Raw genomic sequence first — 21,985 nt, 5'->3', positions numbered from 1 at the left:
CGTAGAAAAATGCTTCATTTAGTAGAAAACATTGGGAAATTTGTTTACCAACATTTAAACAACTAAGTAGTATATGTCATGTTTGGGAGTGAACAAGATGGATGATATTGTGGGCATTATTTACTGCTATAAATGTGTGTGTGTATGTATGTATATACATGTGTGTATGTATATGTGTATATATATATATATATATATATCAATCAAAAGGTTGTTTCTGTTTGTTTCAGGTTGTGGGCTGCACACTGTAGAAAAATACAACTAAAGAAAGGTTAGTAATCTGTAATTAATATCTTTATACGCAAAACTTCCTCTTACATAAAGAAAACCCAGAGCAATCTGCATTTTTCCCTTTGACAGTTTGCTGACTGCCTTTTTGGTTGTTTTACCTAGATGGTTCATCCAATCATGTTTACAACTACCAGCCCTGTGACCACCCACGTCAGCCCTGTGACAGTTCCTGTCCTTGTGTCATGGCTCAAAACTTCTGTGAAAAGTTCTGTCAATGCAGTTCTGAATGTAAGTATAACATATAGAAATAACATCATTTTGGATGACAGTTTTGTGGGTTTTTTCCAAATCCCTCCATCCAGTGCAACTGCCTTCCACATGGCTAGTAATGACCATGATGTCTAGGTAAAATGATGTTATGACTATTATTATCAATCTGATTTTTCAAATTTTGCATGGCAATTTTTGTTGTTGCTTGGACATCACCCCTGAAAGTAACAGGAAAGTGGTCAAATTTAATTTTAAAAAGCCGAAGGGTATACCAATTGCTAAAACACTGATAAAATGTAATTTTCAGCACTGTACTTGTATTGAACTCTTCACTGTAGGAGCCAACTGATCTGACCAGCTGTCCATACATCTGTATTTGTTGTTGAGACAGGAGATACTTTTATAGGAGAATGCTCATCAGATCACTGATAATGCAGATCTGATTTCTAAATGGCTGATCAGATCAGCTTCAACACATGGACTTGAAAGGAAAAAAACGCAACTGCATATTCCTAATGCACCTATGGCCATTGGTGAAATCACAGCAGAAGTGGTCTCTTAGCTCTAGTGCAACTACTGATCAGGGGCAGCATGTGAAGGTAGTTGTGACAAACTAAAGTGAACCAGAATTTCATGGAAAGTTCTTTCAATTGACATGTAACCTGTTCACTGGTGTTGCATCCCATTTAGTTTGGAAGGGGCACCCTTTATATTGATTAACTCCTGCTCACTGAATAGGGGCCTGTGTGTAGAGATTTTTCCAGGGATTTTTTTTGCCATACCTGGGGGTGAGATTAAGTAGTCAGCAAATGGTGTTTGTGATTGCATCATATCTGTATCGGGAGAGGCTGTGTGTGTTGCATATAGCGTGCACTATATTTTGCCTTTATTTTGTCATATGCAACTATCCAACTAATACGTTTCTGTCATGTTACACAAGAACACAAGAAATAGTAGTAGGAGTAGATTATGTGGTCTGTTGTTCCTGCCCTGCCATTAAATATGATCATGCCTGATCTCCAGCTTCAACTCCACTTTCCTGCCTGTTCCCATATCCCTTGATTCCCTGAGAGGCCAATAGTTACTTTAAATCTTATCTCCCTTTCTCCAGCTTTTTTCTTTTTTGTGTCACACTTCAGAGTCCAGAAATTCACTCAAACTCATTTTACAGGCAGAAAGCAGTATCTGGTGGGCATTCTGCACTAAAACTGTTCTGCCCACCTTATTGGTAAAGTACAGGCATGTAGGGCTTGCACCTGAAACAGGTGGTAGGTCCTTTGCATGTGTTTTAATGCTTGTTTCAGGACCCTTTTCCAAAATTGGGCTCCGTTGAATTTAGTGGGCCTACTGTATTCAGGATAATGAAGTGTACATGCTGCCTTAAACAGCAATTCTTACTGAGTCTACTGAAGGCCTCCACCAAAAAAGTGAGTTATAAAAATGAACTTAACTGAATGTAGACCTGGAAGAAGCAGAAGTTCTCTCACTTCACTCCTCCCTCATCAGCATTGTCCCCCACTCCACTACAATGTTTAAATAAGGCCCAAAGTCCACTGTAGAGCACAACACGGTGCCATCTGCTATCGTACAGGATCGTTCCCTCGACTAGCAGCCTACTATCCAATTTCACCTCCAAGCCTGTCTGATGTCACCTTCTGACAGAAATTTGTTATATGATGCAGCAGTATAAAAAGCATAAGAAATAAGAACATGAGTAGGTCATGTGGCACCTCAAGCCTCCTCAGTCATGGCTGAAATTCTACACCAACTCTGCTTCCCTGCCCTATCCTCATTCCTAATTCCCTTAGTGCCCAACATCTATTGACCTCAGTCTTGAATATACTCAACAGAGCATTCATAGCCCTCTGGGGTAGTGAATTCCAAAGATTCACAATCTGCTGAATGAAAAAAATTTTCTCCTCAGTTCAGTCCTAAATGAGTCCCCCATTATCAACATCCTGGGGTTTACAATTGAGCAGAAACTGAACTGGACTAGCCATATAAATAATGTAGCTACAAGAGCAGGTCAGAGGCCAGGAATCATGTGACGAGTAACTCACCTCCTGGCTACCCATGTTGTACTCCATCTGCCACCTTTCTGCCCACTTACTTAACCTGTTTATATCCCATTTCAGTTTGCTGCATTCTCCTTCCAGCTTACTTTCCCTCATATCTTTGTATCATCAGCAAACTTGAATATGTTACATTCTGCTCCCTCATCTAAATCAGCGATATAGATTGTAAATAGCTGAACCCCAACACTTAATTTTTGCAACTCACCAGGAAAAGCTCATACCTGAAAATTATTCATTTATTCCTGCCCTTTAATCAATCCTCTATCCATGCAAATACATTACCCTGAACTTCATGAGCTCTTTTCTCATGCAACAATCCTTTTTGTGGCACCTTGTTAACTGCCTTTTGAAACACCAAATATGTTACATCCACTGGTTCCCTTTTATCTATCCTGCGAGTTACGTGCTCAAAAGACTAATAGATGGGCCAAAAATGATTTTCCGTTTCATAAAACCATATCAACTCTGCCTAATATATTTTTCCAAGTGCCCTATTATCATTTTATTAATAATAGATTCCAGCATTTTCTTAACGCATGATGTCAGACTAACTGGCCTGTAGTTTCCTGAATTCCCCCTCCCTCCTGTCTTGAATAGAATAAAGAAATGTAGAGGAAGTTAAGCAGTCATTTGAAATGTGCAAACTCTCCAGCTGTAGAACATATTAGAATCAAGTACACTCCAACCTTTTTAATTGACCACTGTAATTAACCCAGTGTTTATTTACAACAGCAACTTGCATTTATAAGGTGTCTTTATTGTAATAAAATGTCACAGGCACTTCAAGGAGGTGATATCAAACATAAGTTTGACACTAAGCTGCTCAAGGAGATAAGAGGGTAAATTACCGAAAGGTTAGACAGATTTCATTTTTAAGTGTCTTAAAACCCGAGAGGGAAATAGATAGGCAGGGTGCTTTAGGGAGAGAGTTGCTAAGTATAAGGCCGAAGCAGATGAAGGCAAAGCTGCCAATGATGAAATGATTAAAATTGGAGATGTGCAAGAGGCCAGAATTGTAGAAGTGCAGAGATATTGAAGGCTTTTAGAGCTAGAAGAGGTTGATATGGAAGTGGTGAGGCCGTGGAACGTAAGAAGTAGGAGCAGGAGTAGGCTATTTTTCCCCTCGAACCTGCTCCGCCATTCCATAAGATCATGCTGACCTGATTGTGGACTTAACTCCTTTCTTGCCTGTCCCCCATAACCCTTGACTCCCTTGTCGATCAAAAATCTCTAACTCCGCCTTGATTGTATTCTATGACCCAGTCTCCACTGTTCTCTGGGGAGAATTCCAAAGATTAATGATCCTCTGAGAGAAGAAACTCCTCCTCTTCTCTGTCTTGAATGGGAGGCACCTTATTTTTAAACTGCTTCCAATGCATGTATATCTCTCCTTAAGTAAGGAGATCAAAACTGTATACAGTTCTCTAGATGCGGTGTCACCAATGTCCAAGAGATCAAAACTGTATACAGTTCTCTAGATGCGGTGTCACCAATGTCCTGTACAGTTGTAGCAAGACTTCCTTACTTTTATTTTCCATTCCACATATTTATATGGCTAGTTTGGATAAGTTTTTGGTCAATGGTAACCCCCAGGATGTTCCTGATGGGGAAATTCAGCAATTGTCATTGAACGTCATGGGAAATGGTTGGATTCTATCTTGTTGGAGATGGTCATTGCTTGGCACATATGTTGCTTGCACGTTACTTGCCACTTATCAGCCCTAAATGTTGTCCAGGTATTGCAACATGCAGGCATGAACTGCATCATTAACTGAGGAATTGAGAGTGATACAGAGCACTCTGCAATCACTAGCAAACACCCCCACTCTGACTTTCTGTTGGAGGGAAGGTCATTCATGAAGTAACTGAAGATGGTTGGATCTTAGGCATGGCCCTGAGGAATTTCTGCAATAATGTCCTGGACTAAGATGATTGGTCTCCAAAAACCACAACATTTTTTCCTTTTGTGATAAGTGTGACAGGGTAGATATGGAGGTAAAAACAAAAAACTACTGCGGATGCTGGAAATCCAAAACAAAAACAGAATTACCTGGAAAAACTCAGCAGGTCTGGCAGCATCGGCGGAGAAGAAAAGAGTTGACGTTTCGAGTCCTCATGACCCTTCAGCAGAACTGAGTGAAGTTAGGAGAGGGGTGAAATATAAGCTGGTTTAAGGTCGGTGTGGGGGGGGGTGTTGTATGGGCAAGCAAGCAGTGATAGGAGCAGATAATCAAAAGATGTTACAGACAAAGGAACAGGGAGGTGTTAAAGGTGGCGATATTATCTAAGAGAATGTGCTAATTAAGAATGGATGACAGGACACTCAAAGTACAGCTCTAGTGGGGTGGGGTGGAAATACTGACAGGGTATTATAGTTATAGATTTAAAAATAATGGAAATAGGTGGGAAAAGAAAAATCTATATAAATTATTGGAAAAAACAAAATGGAGGGGGAAGAAACGGAAAGGGGGTGGGGATGGGGGAGGGAGTTTAAGATCCAAAGTTGTTGAATTCAATATTCAGCCTGGAAGGCTGTAAAGTGCCTAGTCGGAAGATGAGGTGCTGTTCCTCCAGTTTGCGTTGGGCTTCACTGGAACAATGCAGCAAGCCAAGGTCAGACATGTGGACAAGAGAGCAGGGTGGAGTGTTAAAATGGCAAGCGACAGGGAGGTTTGGGTCTTTCTTGCGGACCGACCGCAGGTGTTCTGCAAAGCGGTCGCCCAGTTTGCGTTTGGTCTCTCCAATGTAGAGGAGACTGCATTGGGAGCAACAAATGCAGTAGACTAAGTTAGAGGAAATGCAAGTGAAATGCTGCTTCACTTGAAAGGAGTGTTTGGGCCCTTGGACGGTGAGGAGAGAGGAAGTGAAGGGGCAGGTGTTGCATCTTCTGCGTGGGCATGGGGAGGTGCCATAGGTGGGGGTTGAGGAGTAGGGGGTGATGGAGGAGTGGACCAGGGTGTCCCGGAGGGAATGAACCCTACGGAATGCCACCAGGGAGGGTGAAGGGAAGATGTGTTTGGTGGTGGCATCATGCTGGAGTTGGTGGAAATGGCGGAGGATGATCCTTTGAATGCGGAGGCTGGTGGGGTGATAAGTGAGGACAAGGGGGACCCTATCATGTTTCTGGGGGGGAGGAGAAGGCGTGAGGGCGGATGCGCGGGAGATTGGCCGGACACGGTTGAGGGCCCTGTCAACGACCGTGAGTGGAAAACCTCGGTTAAGGAAGAAGGAGGACATGTCAGAGGAACTGTTTTTGAAGGTAGTATCATATATTTCACCCCTCTCCTAACTTCACTCAGTTTTGCCGAAGGGTCATGAGGACTCGAAACGTCAACTCTTCTCCGCCGATGCTGCCAGACCTGCTGGGTTTTTCCAGGTAATTCTGTTTTTGTTTTAGATATGGAGAATTTCCCATAGATTCTCACTGACTTCAATTTTGCTATGGCTTCTTCATGTCGCACTTGGTCAAATGCTGCCTTGATGTCAAAGGCAGTCGCTCACACCTTGCCTCCAGAATTCGGCTCTTTTGTCAATGTTTGGCCCTAGACTTTGAGGTTTGGAGCTGAGTGGCCCTGGTGGAACCCAAACAGCATTGCTGAGCAGGTTGGTACTGGCTAAGTGCAGCAAATAGCACTGTTGGCTGCACCGTATGTCATTTTGCTGATGACTGAGTGTAGACTGGTGGGTCCTTTTTTTGTACAGGACATACCTGGGCAATTTTCCACGTTATTGGGTAAATGCCTGTGCTTTTGCTGTACTGGAACAGCTAATTGCACGGTTAGTCTAGAGCACCAGCCTTCACTTCGCCAGTACTACAGCCAGCTTACTGTTAGGGATGGTAGTCTTTGCTGTATCTAATACTTTCAGTTGATTCTTTATCATGTGGAATGAATAGAATTGTCTTAAGACCTGCATCAATGATGGTGGGGACTTCAGGAGAGGCAGAGAAAGATTATCCACTTGGCACTTCTGGCTGAAGATGATGACAAATGTTTCATCCTTGCCTTTTACACCTGACATGCTGGGCTCCTCCATCGTTGAGGATGGAGATGTTTCTGGAGCCTCCTTCTGGAGCTGTTTAATTATTCACCACCATTCACAACTGGATGTGGCAGGTCTGCAGGGCTTTGATCTGATCCCTTGGCTGTGGGATCACTCATTTCTGTCTGTTGCACGCTGCTTCTGCTTTTTAGCATGCATGCCATCCTGTGTTGTAACTTCACCAGGTTGCCCCTCATTTTAGGTATGCCTGGTGCTGTTCTGGCATGGTCTTCTGCACACTTCATTGAACTAGGGTTGATGCCCTGGCTAGATGGCAATGATAGGGTACAAGATATGCTGGACCATGAGGTTACAGATTGTGGTTAAATGCAGTGCTGCTGCTGATGGCCCACAGTGGCCCTTGGATGGTCAGTTTTGAGCAAGCTAGATCTGTTCTGAGTCTATCCCACATAACACATTGGTCGTGCCATACAACACAATGACGGGTGTCCTCTGAGAAGGTGGGACTTTGCCTCCACAAGGACTGTGCAGTGGTTACTCTTATTAATTCTGTCATAGATGGTGCATCTGCGACAGGTGGAGAGGTGAGGATGAATAGGCTTTTCCCCTCCTGTTGGTTCTCTCACCACCTGCCACGGGCCTAGTCTGGCAGAAATGTCCTTTAGGACTCCGCCAGCTTAGTAGCGGTGCTCAACATGGAGGAGGACATATTCATAGGCAGTAAAAAGGCATTAGGTGGTAATCAGCAGAATCGTTCCTTGATCATGTTCAATCTGATGTCACAAGGCTTCATGGGGTCCAGAGTCAAGGTTGTGTACTCCTAGGACTACTCCCTCCCAACTGCATACCACTATGCCACTGCCTCTGCTGGGTCTATCTTGCCACTGGGACAGGACATACTCTGGGGGAATGTGCTGTTGGTGACTGGGATGTTGGCAGAAAAGCCTATTCATCCTCACCTCTCCACCTGTCACAGATGCACCATCTATGACAGAATTAACAAGAGTAACCACTGCACAGTCCTTGTGGAGGCAAAGTCCCGCCTTCTCACAGAAGTGATTTGGCGAGAATGACTGTCAGGCTGTTGTTTGACTTGTCTGTGGGACAGCTCTCCCAATTTTGGCACAAGTCTCCAGATATTAGTGAGAGGGACTGGCAGGGGTGTACCTTTTGTTGTTTCCAGTGCCAAATGCCAATGCTGGGTGGTCCATCCAGTTTTATTCTTTTTTGACTTTTCTGTAGCAGTTTGCTGCAACTGAGTGACTTGCTGGGCCATTTCAGGGGGCAGTTGAGAGTCAACCACATTGTGGTGAATCTGGAGTCACATATGGGCCAGACCAAGTAAGGACAGTAGATTTCCTCCCCAAAAGAATATTAATAAACCAGATTAGTTCCTCCACTATTTCAAACTGATCATGGGTATTTTCTGTACCAGAAAAAAGTATATCATTGTAATTACATTAGTGGGAGAGGAAATCAAATAAATAATAAAATAAGTCTATCTAATTTACAATCTTGTAGCGTTTAGTGCTTTTAGCTCGTTTCCATCCAGCATTCAGTCTGTAGCTCGCCAACAATAATGGATCTGCAGGAATTCCACCTTCGCTATAAGACAATCTAATAGCAGATTGCGGATTGTGTAACAAATTGAGTACAATAAAATTTGAATCTGATTATGAAATAGCAAAATGTTGACTTGAAATTTTCTTAAGATGGTGTAGAATTCATGTTCAGTGAATCAAGTTAATAAATAAAATAATTTAGAATAACCAATGCCCTTTTTGCAAGAATCTACCGCAGTTATATGCCATTTGTGATGGATTATACATGCATACTTATCAGTATATATCTGTTTTCATTTTATTTATTGGTTGCTGCCCTGAAATTGAAATCCTATGAATATTGATTGAATTACTTTGATTGCTCACAATGGGAAATTAGTGCATCCTGACTGGTGTAGGATTTCAATTTGGATTTTATTTGTATGCTGAAGTAGAGTAACTAATCCTTTATTTAATCATTTGACCACCTTGGTATGACAAATTAATGCACAATGAAGCTATTAAGATGAGAGAGCATCCAAAATATGGTGTTTATGAGCTTTAAATACTACAGTTATACTTCATTCAGCAAAATCTTCCTCCATTAGGTCAGAACAGATTTCCCGGTTGTCGTTGCAAAGCCCAATGCAACACTAAGCAATGTCCTTGTTACCTTGCTGTGCGTGAATGTGATCCTGATTTGTGCCAAACCTGTGGAGCTGCTGATCACTGGGATAGTAAGAATGTGTCCTGCAAAAACTGCAGCATCCAGAGAGGATCCAAAAAGGTGATTATCAACAGTTTCTACCATTTTACATTGTTACTTACACCTCTGTAAAGTCTGTTAGCATGTTTATTCAGGTTATATTTAAACTCATTGCTCTGTAGGATTGTTTTTAAAATGTTTTCCATATAAACGCCATTTTTGTAAGCATTTTTTCTAGAAACTTGAGCCCATAATTATATTTTCTCCTTCAATCAACCTTCAAGCACAAATAAATAAGCTGTCAACAAAATGCAAAGAGCCATGAAATACACATTGAGAGTTTGGTATCTTGAACAGAATATGCAATGACCTTCTGCCTCCATTTCATACAGCACCATTCTGTTAATTCATTTCTCCTTTGGACATTAGTTCAGTTGGGTTTAAACAAGCAAAAAATTCCATTGCAAGCAACCCGCGGTTCCTTCATATTCAAGCATACAGACCAGGGATTTTAGCCCCTCCATTTTTGATTAGTTTATCTATTTCCAACATCTTCCTCTTTAAATGATGTGTTCACGTTTTGGCCTCCCTGGGAAATACTGAGGCAAAATAGCTTCAGTATTTCTACCATTTCTCTGTCACTATCCGAGAGTTCACCTTGTGCATCCCTTAGTGGCCCTGTCCCTGATTTTAGTGCCTACTGTAATTTTCCAATTATAATTCCCATGTGTTTCCCTAAAAGTGTATCTAGAAGTTAGGGTATTTACACATGGCAACAAATGAAAATGATTTTATTTTGCAGCTGGTGACGAGTATCTTTTCCAGGCATGTTATGAATGATAATGCATACCTACTAGAAACATTATGTTTCTGTGGCATATTTTCTGAATGCCTGTTTTTAAGCCATAAATGAGAATCATCTTGTTTTCATTCATTTTAGGCATTTATAAACTTCTTGAAATTTTTTTACGTTTATTTACATATATAGCACACTTAAAAATGTTCAGAAATAAAAGCTAGTTACCATTACATTTAATATTCAAAGCCACAAATCGTTTTCAGTAAAATCTTCAAATGCTGTGTCTGAGTCACTATCCTCGGTTAGTTTAGGCAGCTGCCGTGTAACTTGCTCTTTCCTCTGCCGTGTTAACAGTTTAAATTTTTAATTCAAAATGTTAGTAAGAAGAATCCCACCTTTGAGAAACTTGTCTGTTTGTCACTTGCTTTGTTTGATCAATTGATAGACTCTTTTTGGTTACTTCAGTCTGCTTGAGTATTGCATCTTGCATGGGTGTAGGAGCTGGTCACTCAACAAACTAGGGAAAGGAGCCTTTAGCATAGTCGGATTTTCTCACTACTTTTTCTCAATAAAGGGGTCACTGACTGCAGTATTGCAAAAGACTATGCTGTGTATAATATGCAATGTTCATGAAAATCAGAGTGCATATTTGGGTGCATATTATGTTTGAAAAATTATGATCGGTACTTCTATGAGCTTATTTTTTAGCTTCAGTTTTACCCTGATCCCTTTAATCGCCCTTGGTGTTTGATTATTGAATAGTCATTTTTGCCTTTTAGCAAAATATATTTTTCCTGAACACTCACGATCATCTTTTTAAAGAATATTTTCCACTTGTTTTCTTTGTCAATTTCCTCCCCCCCCCCCAGTTTACCTTCCCTGTTTCTATTTTCATCTCACCACAATTAGTTTCTTACCCCAGTCTATTACTTGTCTGAAGTCTTCCTCAGTTGCTATTTAAATCTTATTACCTCGTGATCATCATTGTTTAGATGCTCCCCCATATTTTATTTCTCTTATCTGCACTGGTTCATTTCCAATACTGGATCCAAGAGTGATTAATTTCTTTGGGCTTCTTGCATACCAGATGAGCAAAGAATCCTGAATGCATTGTTTAAAACTCCAATTCCCTTTCTTTTAGCCTTTTTATTTGGGAGTAATTGAAATCTTCTATGATTATTCTCTCTTACTCATTTCATAGATGAAATACGTGAATCTATTTTTTCCCTTCCAATTTTAATGGTCTCTCGAATATCCCTAATAGTATGATTGATCTCTTCTTATCCTTTACCTTGACCCTTATGGATATTTCTATCTGACTGTTATTTGTCTCTTTTTCTACTAGAATTGTTATCTCTACTAGTGCAGCTAACCCATCAACCTCTGCACCTTCCTCACTTTCCTTTTGAAACGTTATGTCCTGAAACACTTAATTGCCAGTCCTGTTTTTTATATAGCGATGTTACAATTATCCTAACTACATCTAGCTCTCCACCACAAATTTATTGCTTCCACTGCCGCTGTTAGTTTTGGATATTGTGAGCATTGCTGAATGGACAATTTAATATGTTTCATTCATTGTTCCACTTGAATTATAAGTCATTTTATACACCAAACTGAAATATTTCTGTTCTAACTTTTTTTTCTCCTATAAAATAGCACTTACTACTAGCACCATCTGACGTTGCAGGATGGGGCATCTTCATCAAAGAGCCAGTGCAGAAAAATGAATTCATCTCTGAATATTGTGGAGAGGTTAGTTGTAATGTTGCATGCACTTTGGTGGTCAAGTATTGGAATTTTCTGTGGCAGTGAGAAAAGTTTAACTGTTTGTTAATTGGCTTTGTCAAATGATTGCATACTTCCAGCCACATTTTAAAATGGGCTTAACTAGGTTTATATCTTTTTGTTCAGATTTATAATATGTTTGAATTGGAGCATAACATGCACATTTTTGGATAATTTTGTGTGGGATGTGTGGCAGCTTTTAGCATAAAATGCTAGAAGTCTCAAATAAATGCAATTATGCTTATGAAACTTGGTTACAAATATGAGATGTTAACTTTTTTATCTTTTTTTTAACCACTTGTGTTTACATGAAGTGTTGATCATCTAATTGATGGAATTAATTTAGAGAGATTATTAAATTTGACTGAGGCAGGTATAAACTTTTTTTGAGGGATCTCTGCTGTACACCACCCAACCTTAGGCCTCTGAGCAGTTACCAGTTTGTTCAAATCATGCTGTTGACTGATACCAACTAGGAATTGGGTTGCTTCACAATATTCAGAACTATTGACAATAGATCTAGAAAAGATTCATCTCAGTAGATGTGGCTGGATTTCAGTACAACTGCCAAAGCTGAAATAAATGCATGCTGAACCCACTCTATTTTCCTGCATTCTCTGTTCAAGTTGCTTCCAGGATTAATGAATGTAACTACCACAGAATTAGGTGGCACTTGATGATTGAATTGCTGAATGGTGACTAAATCACAGATTTTTACAGCACAGAATGAGGCCATGTGGCACATCATGTTTGTGCCAGCTCTCTAGGTAAACAATGCACCTAATGCCATTACTGTGCCTTCTCCCTGTAACCCTATACAATCTTCCTATTCAGATAATAATCCATTTTCCTCTTGAATGCCTTGATTGAACCTGCCTCCACCATGCTCTCAGGCAGTGCATTCTAGATCTTAACTCACTGCTGTTATGACCAGGTGAGGAGGGGTGAAATGAGTTCCCTAGTCTCCCACTCCTCATTTGACTGTAACAAAGGTTTTTTTTTAAGGAACTTAGAGAGGATGTGTTTTGCCAATTCTCTAAGTGTCCAAATATTTATGTGCAGAGGTTGCAGAGAATTACTCAGACATGTTTTTTTTAGGTTAAACAAAGAATGAGTAAGTTTGCTGAAATTATTTCTGAGCTAAAAGAAATCAGAAAAATGCAACACCATTCAAACAATCTGGGCCCATGCTCACAAGTACAAATGGCAGAGTAAGACAATAGGCTTATATGGATTTTACAGTCCATGAAAGAAAAAAATGGAGAAATTGATCTGTTCCTCTACTTGCTGTTCAGAATATTTTACAGTTTCTCTACAATTTTTAAATTCTTTCATGGCACATGGACATTGCTGGCTAGGCATTGCCCATCCCTAATTGCCCTTGAGAAGGTGGTGGTGAGCTGGCTTTTTGAACCATTGCAATTCATGTGGTGTAGATACACCCACAGTGCTGTTAGGGGGGAGTTCCAGGATTTTTATCCAGCAACAGTGAACGAATGGTGATCTAGTTCCTAGTCAGGATGGTGTGTGGCTTGGAGGGGAATTTGCAGGTGGTAGTGGTCCCATGCATCCACTGCCCTTGTTCTTCTAGGTGGTTGAGGTCGTGGATTGGAAGGTGCTGTCAAAGGGTCCTTGGTGAGTATCTGCAGTATATCTTGTAGATATTACACACTGCTGCCACTGTAGTGGATGGAGTAGATTATTAAGGTGCTGGATGGTATACCAATCAAGTGGGCTGCTTTGTCCTGAAAGGTGTTGAGCTCCTTGAGTGGTGTTGGAGCTGCACTCATCCAGGCAAGTGGAGAGTATTCCATCATACTCCTGACTTATGCCTTGTTGATGGTGAACAGACTTTAGGGAATCAGGAAGTGAGTTGCCCTGTATGGAATTCCCAGCCTTTGACCTGCTCTTGTAGCCACAGTATTTAGATGGCTAGTTCAGTTCAATTTCTGGTCAATGGTAACCCCAGGATGTTGATAGTGGGGGTTTCAGCGATGGTAATGTCAGGGAGAGTTGGTTGGATTCTCTATTATTGGAGATGGTCATTGCCTGGCACTTGTGTGGCGTGAATCATGGGGGATTTTAATTAACATATAGACTGGAAAAAGGATAGGAAAAGGTAGCCTAGCTGAGTAGTTCATAGAATGTTTTCAGGATAATTTCTTAGAACACCGCGTTCTGGAGCCAACCAGAGAGCAGACCTGGTATTGTGCAGCGTGAGAGGATTGATTAATGACCTCATAGTGAAGGTGCCTCTAGGTAGCAACGATCATAATATTGAATTTTACATTGTTTGAGGAAAAGAAGAGTGGGTCTAAGACTAGTGTTTTAAGTTTAAACAAGGGCAATTATGTGGGCATGAAAGCAGAGCTAGCTAAAGTGAACTGGCAAATTAGGTTGATTGATAAGTCAAACGAGATGCGGTGGCAGACATTCAAGGGTATGTTTCGGAATACACACAGATACATTTCCAGAGGAAAAACCCAGAGGGAGGACCCACCATACGTTGTTAACTAAAAAAAGTTATAAGTTAGTATCAAACTTGAAGAAAAAGCATATAATTGTGCAAGGATGGGTGGCAGGTCAGAAGATTGGACAGAATACACAAAAACAGCAGAGAATGACTAAAAGACTAATAAGGAGAGAAAAATTAGATCAAGAGAAAGCTAGCTAGAGTTAGCAAAGTGAGTGTCGATTCTATGGCATGCGAGTCTGAGGAATTGATGGATAATAAGGAGATGACAGATGAATTGAATAGGTATTTTGCACCAGTCTTCACTATAGAGGATACAAATAACACCCCAGAAGCAGCTGTGAATCAGGAAGTGGAAGGGAGGGACAAACTCAAGAAAAGTACAATTACCAGGGAAGTGTCAGCTCGCAGCTGCAACATTTTGCTTAGTAACAAGCGCCTGGGTCCTGATGGGCTTCAACCTGGGGTTTAAAAAGAAGTGGATAGTTGATGTGTTGGTCTTAATTTTCCAAAGCTCCCTAGATTCAGGGAAGGTTCCATTAGATTGGAAAATAGCAAATGTAACTCCTTTGTTCAAAGAGAGAGAGACAGAAAGCAGGAAGCTACAGGCCAGTTAGTTTAACATCTATCATAGGGAAAATGTTAGAAGCTATTAATAAATACATTATAGCAGGGCACTTAGACAAATTCAAAGTAATCAGACAGAGTCAACATGGTTTTGTTAGTGGGAAATCATGTTTAACCAATTTATTGAAGTTTCTTGAAGAAGTAAGATGTGTTGTGGATTAAGGGTGGATGTTCTGTAATTAGTTTTCTAGAAAGCATTTGATAAGGTGCCGCATCAAAGGTTATAGTGGAAAATAAAATCTCATGTTGTAGGGGTTAACATATTGAGATGGTTAGAAGATTGGCTAGCTAACAGGAAACAGTAGGCATAAATGGGTCATTTTTAGTTGGCCAGATGTAACGAGGGGTGTGCCACAGGGATCAGTGCTGGGGCCTCAACTTTTTACAATTTATACAAATGACTTGGATGAAGGGACCAAAGGAATGGTTGCTAAATTTGCTGATGATATAAAGGTAGGTCAGAAACTAAGTTGTGAAGAGGACATAAGGTGGCTACAAAGGGATGTGGGTAGATTAAGTGAGTGGGCAAATGGAGTATAATGTGGAAAAATGTGAAATTGACCATTTTGGCAGGAAGAATAAAAATAGAAGCATGTTATCTAAATGGTCAGAGGAATCTGGATGTCATAGTTCATGAATTGCAAAATTTTAGTGTGCAGGTACAGTAATAGAATGTTATTGTTTATTGTGAGGGGAATTGAATGCAAAAGTAGGGACGTTATGCTTCAGTCATACAGGGCACCTGTATCTCGAGTGCTCTGTATAGTATTGGTTGTCTTATTTAAGGAAGGATGTAAATGCATTAGAAGCGGCTCAAAGAAGGTTTACTAGGCGAATACCTGGAATGGACAGGTTGCTCTGAGGGGTTTTGACAGGGTCAATGTGGAAGAGTCTAGAACTAGGGGTCACTGCTTAAAATGAGAGGGTGGCCATTTAGGACAGAGATGAGAAACTTTTTCTCTGAGGATCGTGAGTCTTTAGAACTCTCTTCCTTAAAAGGTAGTGGAAGCAGGATCATTGCGTATTTTTAAGGCAGACCTAGATAGATTCTTGATAAGCAACAAGCGGGTGATTCTTGATGAGCAACAAGCGGGTGAAAGGTTATCAGGGGTAGGTGGGAATGTGGAGTTGAGATTGCAATCAGATCAGCCATGACCTTATTGAATGGTGGAGCAGGCTCGAGGGGTCAAGCGGCCTATTCCTCCTAGTTTGTATGTAATGTTATTTGCCACTTATCAGCCCAAGCCTGGATGTTATCTAGGTCTTGCTGCAATTGGGCTTGGAATGCTTCAGTAACTGAGGAGTCATGAATGGTGCTGAACATTGTGCAATCATCAGTGAGCATCCTCACTTCTGACCTTGTGATGGGGGGGGGAGGTCATTGATGAAACAGCTGAAGATGGTTGGGCCTAGGACACAACCCTGAGGTACTCCTGTAGCACTGCCCTGGGGCTGAGATGAATGACCTCCAGCAATCATAACCATCTTCCTTTGTGCTAAGTATGACTCCAACCAGTGGAGAGCTTTCCCTCTGATTCCCATTGACTCCAGTTTTGCCAGGGCTCCTTGATGCCACACTCAGTCAAATGTAGCCTTTATGTCAAGGGCAGTCACTCTCGCATCACCTCTGCTCTTTTGTCTATGTTTGGACTCAGACCGTAATGAGGTCAGAAGCTGAGTGGCCCTGGCAGAACCCAAACTGACTGTCAGTGAGCAGGTTGTTTGAGTAAATGCCGCTTGATAGCCCTGTCACCGACCCCTTCCATCACTTTGCTGATGATCGAGAGTAGACTGATGGGTTGAATTTGTCCTGCTTTTGTGGACAGGACGTACTTTGCCATGTTGCTGGGTAGGATGCCAGTGTCGTGACTGTACTGAAACAGCTTGGCTAAGGGCGCAGCTAATTCTAGAACACGTCTTCAATACTATTGCTGGAATGTTATCGGGGCCCATAGCCTTTGCAATGTACTGTACCTTCAGCTGTTTCTTGATATCATGTAGTGTGAGTCAAATTGGCTGAAGACTGGCATCTCTGAGGTTGGACACCTCAGGAGGAGGCTGGGATAGATCATTCAGTTGGCAGTTCTGCCTGAAGATTGTTGCAAATGCTTAAACCTTTTCTTTTGCATTGATGTGCTGGGCTCTCCCTTCATTTGAGGATAGGGATATTTGTAGAGCCGCCCCCTTAATTGTCCAAAACCAATCATGACTGCATTTCTTTTTCTTTTTTTATTCATTCTTGGGATCTGGGCATCACTGGCTGGGCCAGCATTTACTGCCCATTCCTAATTGCCCTTGAGAAGGTGGTGGGGAGCTGCCTTCTTGAACCACTGCAATGCATGTACTGTAGGTACACCCACAGTGCTGTTAGGGAGGGAGTTCCAGGATTTTGACCCAGCGACAGTGAAGGAACAGTGATATCTTTCCAAGTCAGGTTGGTGAGTGACCCTCTTGTTGGTTCCCTCAGCACCTGCCACAGACCCAGCCTAGTAGCTATATTCTTTAGGACTCGGCCAGCCTGGTCATCCAACAGAGGGCGCTGGTGAGAAGTGACTGAAGCATCCTGGGAGAAGTCACTGCAGCCATCGCGACTCAGGAGGGAATCGAGGAGAAGGACTCTTGCACTCAACAGGAGGAAGAGCATCCAACAGAGGGTGCTGGTGAGAAGTGACTGAAGCATTCTGGGAGAAGTCACTGCAGACACCACAAATCAGGAGGGAATTGAGGAGGACCCACTGTCAAAGAACAGAATAACCTCAAATATTACATTGCTGTAGTGTTTCCATCCCTCCCTCCCTCCTCAAACCTTAAAAAAAAAGAGGAAGAGGCAGTGCCTTCAGGAGTGCACCAGACCTGCGAGGGACACTCTTCTGAAAGTCGATTTTAAAGAAAAAGCAGCTGATTGGTGAGTAAATTCTGGGAGGAGCACCGGAGCGGTGACCTCGGGGCACAGAGTAACTGAAGCCAAAACTGAAAAAGTGATATCACAGGAAAGCTGAGACCTGATTGGTTGGTAGGAAATCTGCACCAAATTTGAAAAAAGAAACACTGCCAAGCTAATTAATAAATTAATTATCTAAGTCGAGATGACTGGGCAGGTGATGTACTGTAGCTGTATGATGTGGGAGCTGGCAGATCCCATTGCGAGCCGCAGTGACCACATCTGCAGCAAGTGTTGGTTGCTAGAGGAACTCCGGCTCAGAATTGATGAGCGGGAGTCCGAGCTCCGGACGCTGCGGCACATCTGGGAGGCGGAGAGTTACCTGGACGCTTTGTTTCAGGAGGCGGTCATACCCGGTAGATTAAGTACCTCAAGTTCGGTCAGTGGTCAGGGTCAGCAGGGTGTGACTGCAAGTGAGGCAGGTAGAGGGATCCTGTGCTCAGGAACAGAGGAGCCTCAGCTCTTGACCTTGTCCAACAGGTACGAGTTACTTGTTCCCTACGTGGATGAGGAACAGGGCTGTAGGGAGGATGAGCCAGCTGACCACGGCACCGTGGCACAGGAGGCCATTCAAGAGGGGGGAGCAAAAAGACAAGTGGTAGTTGTAGGGGATTCTATAATTAGGGGAATTGATAGCATCCTTTGTAAGCAGGATCGAGAGTCCCGCATGGTATGTTGCCTGCCCGGCGCCAGGGTGAGGGAAATCTCTGACCGGCTTGAAAGGATATTGGAGAGGGAGGGGGACGATCCAGTTGTTGTGGTCCATGTCGGGACAAATAACATAGGTAAGACTAGGAAAGAGGACCTGTTTGGGGATTATCAGGAACTAGGAACTAAATTAATGAACAGGTCCTCAAGGGTTATAATCTCCGGATTACTACCCGAGCCGCATGAAAATTGGCATAGGGACGCGAGAATAAGGGAAGTAAACACGTGGCTAAAGGAGTGATGCGGGAAAGAGGGGTTCCATTTCATGGGGCACTGGCACCAGTATTGGAACAGGACGGATCTGTACCATTGGGATGGTCTCCATCTGAACCGATCTGGGACCAATGTTCTAGCGATAAGGGTAAATTGGGTAGTCAACAGGACTTTAAACTAGAAAGTGGGGGGGGGAGGGAATTGTAAAACTCCAAGTATGACTAATGGGGAAACAAAGCAGCAGCTTAGCATCTGGGGGGGGGTGGATTCAACTTCATGGAAAATTATGAAAAAAATGAAGAGAAAGGAAAGCCCAGGAGAGGCTATTAAAGTCCCCAGAACACAAAATAGGACAGAGTGTTTGGAAAGGGCCAGGAATCTAACTTCAAGCACATCAGATAAAGGGACGACAGTGAGAAGGGGGACGGGAAATACAGGACTGAAAGTGTTGTATCTGAATGCACGCAGTATATGATGTAAAGTAAATGAGCTTGTGGTGCAGATTGAAATTGGCAGGTTATGATGTGGTGGGCATCACAGAGACATGGCTGCAAGGGGATCAGGATTGGGAGCTAAATATCCAAGGATATACATCCTATCGAAAAGATAGGCAGGTTGGCAGAGGGGGTGGGGTTGCTTTGTTAGTAAGAAATGAACTAAAATCGATAGCAAGAAATGATGTAGGGTCAGATGATGTAGAATCTGTGTGGGTAGAGTTGAGGAACCGCAAAGGTAAAAAAACCATCATGGGAGTTATGTACAGGCCTCCGAACAGTAGTCAGGATGTGGGGCACAAGATACACCAGGAGGTAGAAAAGGTGTGTAAGAAAGGCAAGGTTACAGTGATCATGGGGGGTTTCAATATGCAGGTAGACTGGGAAAATCAGGTTGGTAGTGGATCCCAAGAAAAGGAATTTGTGGAATATCTACGAGATGGCTTTTTGGAGCAGCTTGTGGTGGAGCCCACTAGGAAACAGGCAATTCTAGACTTAGTGAGTGTAATGAGGCAGATTTGATAAGGGAGCTTAAGGTGAAGGAACCCTTAGGAGGAAGTGACCATAATATGATAGAATTTACCCTGCAATTTGAGAGGAAAAAGCTGGAATCAGATGTAACGGTATTACAGTTGAATAAAGGCAACTACAGAGGCATGAGGGAGGAGCTGGCCAGAATTGACTGGGAGATGAGCCTAGCAGGAAAGACAGTGGAACAGCAATGGCAGGTGTTTCTGGGAGTAATTTGGGAGACACAGCAAAATTTCATCCCCAGGAAGAAGAAGCATACTAAAGGGAGGATGAGGCAACCAAGGCTGACAAGGGAAGTCAGGGACTGCATAAAAGCTAAAGAGAAAGCATACAATGTGGCGAAGAGCAGTGGGAAACAAGGGGATTGGGGAGCCTACAAAGACTAACAGAGGACAACTAAAAAAGAATTAAGGAGGGAGAAGATTAAATATGAGGGTAAACTAGCCAGTAATATAAAAGAAGATTGGAAGAGTTTTTTTAGATATATAAAGGGTAAGAGAGAAGCAAAAGTGGACATTGGGCCACTGGAAAATGACGCTGGAGAAGTAGTAGTGGGGAACAAAGAAATGGCGGAGGAACTGAATAGGTACTTTACGTCAGCCTTCAGGGTGGAAGACACGAGTAACATCCCCAAAATTCAAGAGAGTCGGGGGGCAGAGGTGAGTATGGTGGTCATTACCAAGGAGAAGGTGCTAGGAAAACTGAAAAGTCTGAAGGTGGATAAATCACCTGGACCAGATGGATTACACCCCAGAGTTCTGAAGGAGATAGCTGAAGAGGTAGTGGAAGCGTTAGTGGTGATCTTTCAGGAATCACTGGAGTCAGGGAGGGTCCCAGAGGACTGGAAAATTGCTAACGTAATCCCCCTGTTTAAGAAGGGAGTGTGGGAAAAGACGGGAAATTACAGGCCGATTAGCCTGACCTCGGTGGTTGGTAAGATTTTAGAGTCCATTATTAAGGATGAGATTTCAGAATACTTGGAAGTGCATGGTAAAATAGGGCAAAGTCAGCATGGTTTCATCAAGGGGAGCTCATGCCTGACAAATCTGTTAGAATTCTTTGAGGAGGTAACGTGTAGGTTAGACAAAGGAGAGCCCGGTTAGACAAAGGAGAGCCCATGAATGTTATCCACTTGGACTTCCAGAAGGCCTTTGACAAGGTGCCACACAGGAGGCTGCTCAGTAAGATAAGAGCCCATGGTGTTAGAGGCAAGGTACTAGCATGGATAGAAGATTGGCTGTCTGGCAGGAGGCAGAGAGTGGGGTTAAGGTTGTCCTTCTCAGGATGGCGGCCGGTGACTAGTGGAGTTCCGCAGGGGTCAGTGTTGGGACCGCAACTTTTCACTTTATACATTAATGATCTAGATGAAGGAACTGAGGGCATCCTGGCTAAGTTTGCAGATGATACAAAGATAGGTGGAGGGACAGGTAGTATTGAGGAGGTGGGGAGGCTGCCGAAGGATTTGGACAGGTTAGGAGAATGGGCAAAGATGTGGCAGGTGGAATACAACGTGGGGAAGCATGAGGTCATACACTTTGGTAGGAAGAATAGAGGCATAGACTATTTTCTAAATGGGGAGAGAATTCAGAAATCTGGAGTGCGAAGGGACTTGGGAGTCCTAGTCCAGGATTCACTTAAGGTTAACTTGCAGGTTGAATCGGTAGTTAGGAAAGCAAATGCAATGTTGGCATTTATTTCGAGAGGACTAGAATATAAAAGCAGGGATGTGCTGCTGAGGCTTTATAAGGCTCTGGTCAGACCACATTTAGAATATTGTGAGCAATTTTTGGCCCCGTATCTCAGGAAGGATGTGCTGGCCCTGGAGAGGGTCCAGAGAAGGTTCACGAGAATGATCCCAGGAATGAAAGGCTTAACTATGGGGAGCGTTTGACGACCCTAGCCCTATACTCAATGGAGTTTAGTAGGATGAGGGGGGATCTGATTGAAACTTACAGAATACTGAAAGGCCTGGATAGAGTGGACGTGGGGAAGATGTTTCCATTAGTAGGAGAGACTAGGACCCGAGGGCACAGCCTCAGAGTAAAGGGAAGACCTTTTAGAACAGAGATGAGGAGAAAGTTCTTTAGCCAGAGTGGTGAATCTATGGAATTCATTGTCACGGAAGGCTGAGGAGGCCAGGTCATTGAGTGTATTTAAGACTGAGATAGGTAGGTTCTTGATTGGTAAGGGGATCAAAGGTTACGGGGAGAAGGCGGGAGAGTGGGGTTGAGAAACTTATCAGCCATGATTGAATGGCGGAGCAGACTTGATGGGCCGAATGGTCTAATTTCTGCTCTTATGTATTACGGTCTTATGGTCTTACTAGTGCTACTGAGCCACCCTTGGTGATGAACATTTAAAATCCCACAACCAGAGTATATTCTGTGCTGTTCCGAACTTCCAATTGTTGTTCAACATAGGGTAACGATTCATCAGCTGAGGGGTGACGGTAGATCGTCATCAGCAGTAAGTTTCCCTGCCTAAGTTTGACCTGATGCCATGAGACTTCATGGCGTCCAGAGTTGATGTTGACAACTCCCAAGGCAATTCCCTTATGACTAGATATCACTGTGCTGCCACTTCTAG

General features: G+C 42.6%; 1 protein-coding gene across 3 annotated transcripts in view; it reads left to right on the top strand.

Moving 5' to 3' along the window:
* The window catches only part of ezh2 (enhancer of zeste 2 polycomb repressive complex 2 subunit), a 113,399-nt gene that overhangs the window by 75,722 nt on the left and 15,692 nt on the right, over nt 1-21,985 (top strand). For 2 of the 3 annotated variants that reach the window (XM_078538602.1, XM_078538604.1), the window contains 4 exons: nt 231-271; nt 394-519; nt 8,728-8,906; nt 11,284-11,379. In XM_078538602.1, coding sequence (XP_078394728.1) covers nt 231-271; nt 394-519; nt 8,728-8,906; nt 11,284-11,379 — 442 coding nt within the window. The remainder of the gene's footprint in view (nt 1-230; nt 272-393; nt 520-8,727; nt 8,907-11,283; nt 11,380-21,985) is intronic. The other variant, XM_078538605.1, reaches the window with a different exon arrangement.

This window comes from Cetorhinus maximus, chromosome 3, assembly GCF_964194155.1.
Source record: "Cetorhinus maximus chromosome 3, sCetMax3.hap1.1, whole genome shotgun sequence".
In the NCBI taxonomy this organism is placed as follows: domain Eukaryota; kingdom Metazoa; phylum Chordata; class Chondrichthyes; order Lamniformes; family Cetorhinidae; genus Cetorhinus; species Cetorhinus maximus.
The sequence above is the reverse complement of the archived record's forward strand: the minus strand, read 5'-3'. Positions and strand labels throughout refer to the sequence as shown.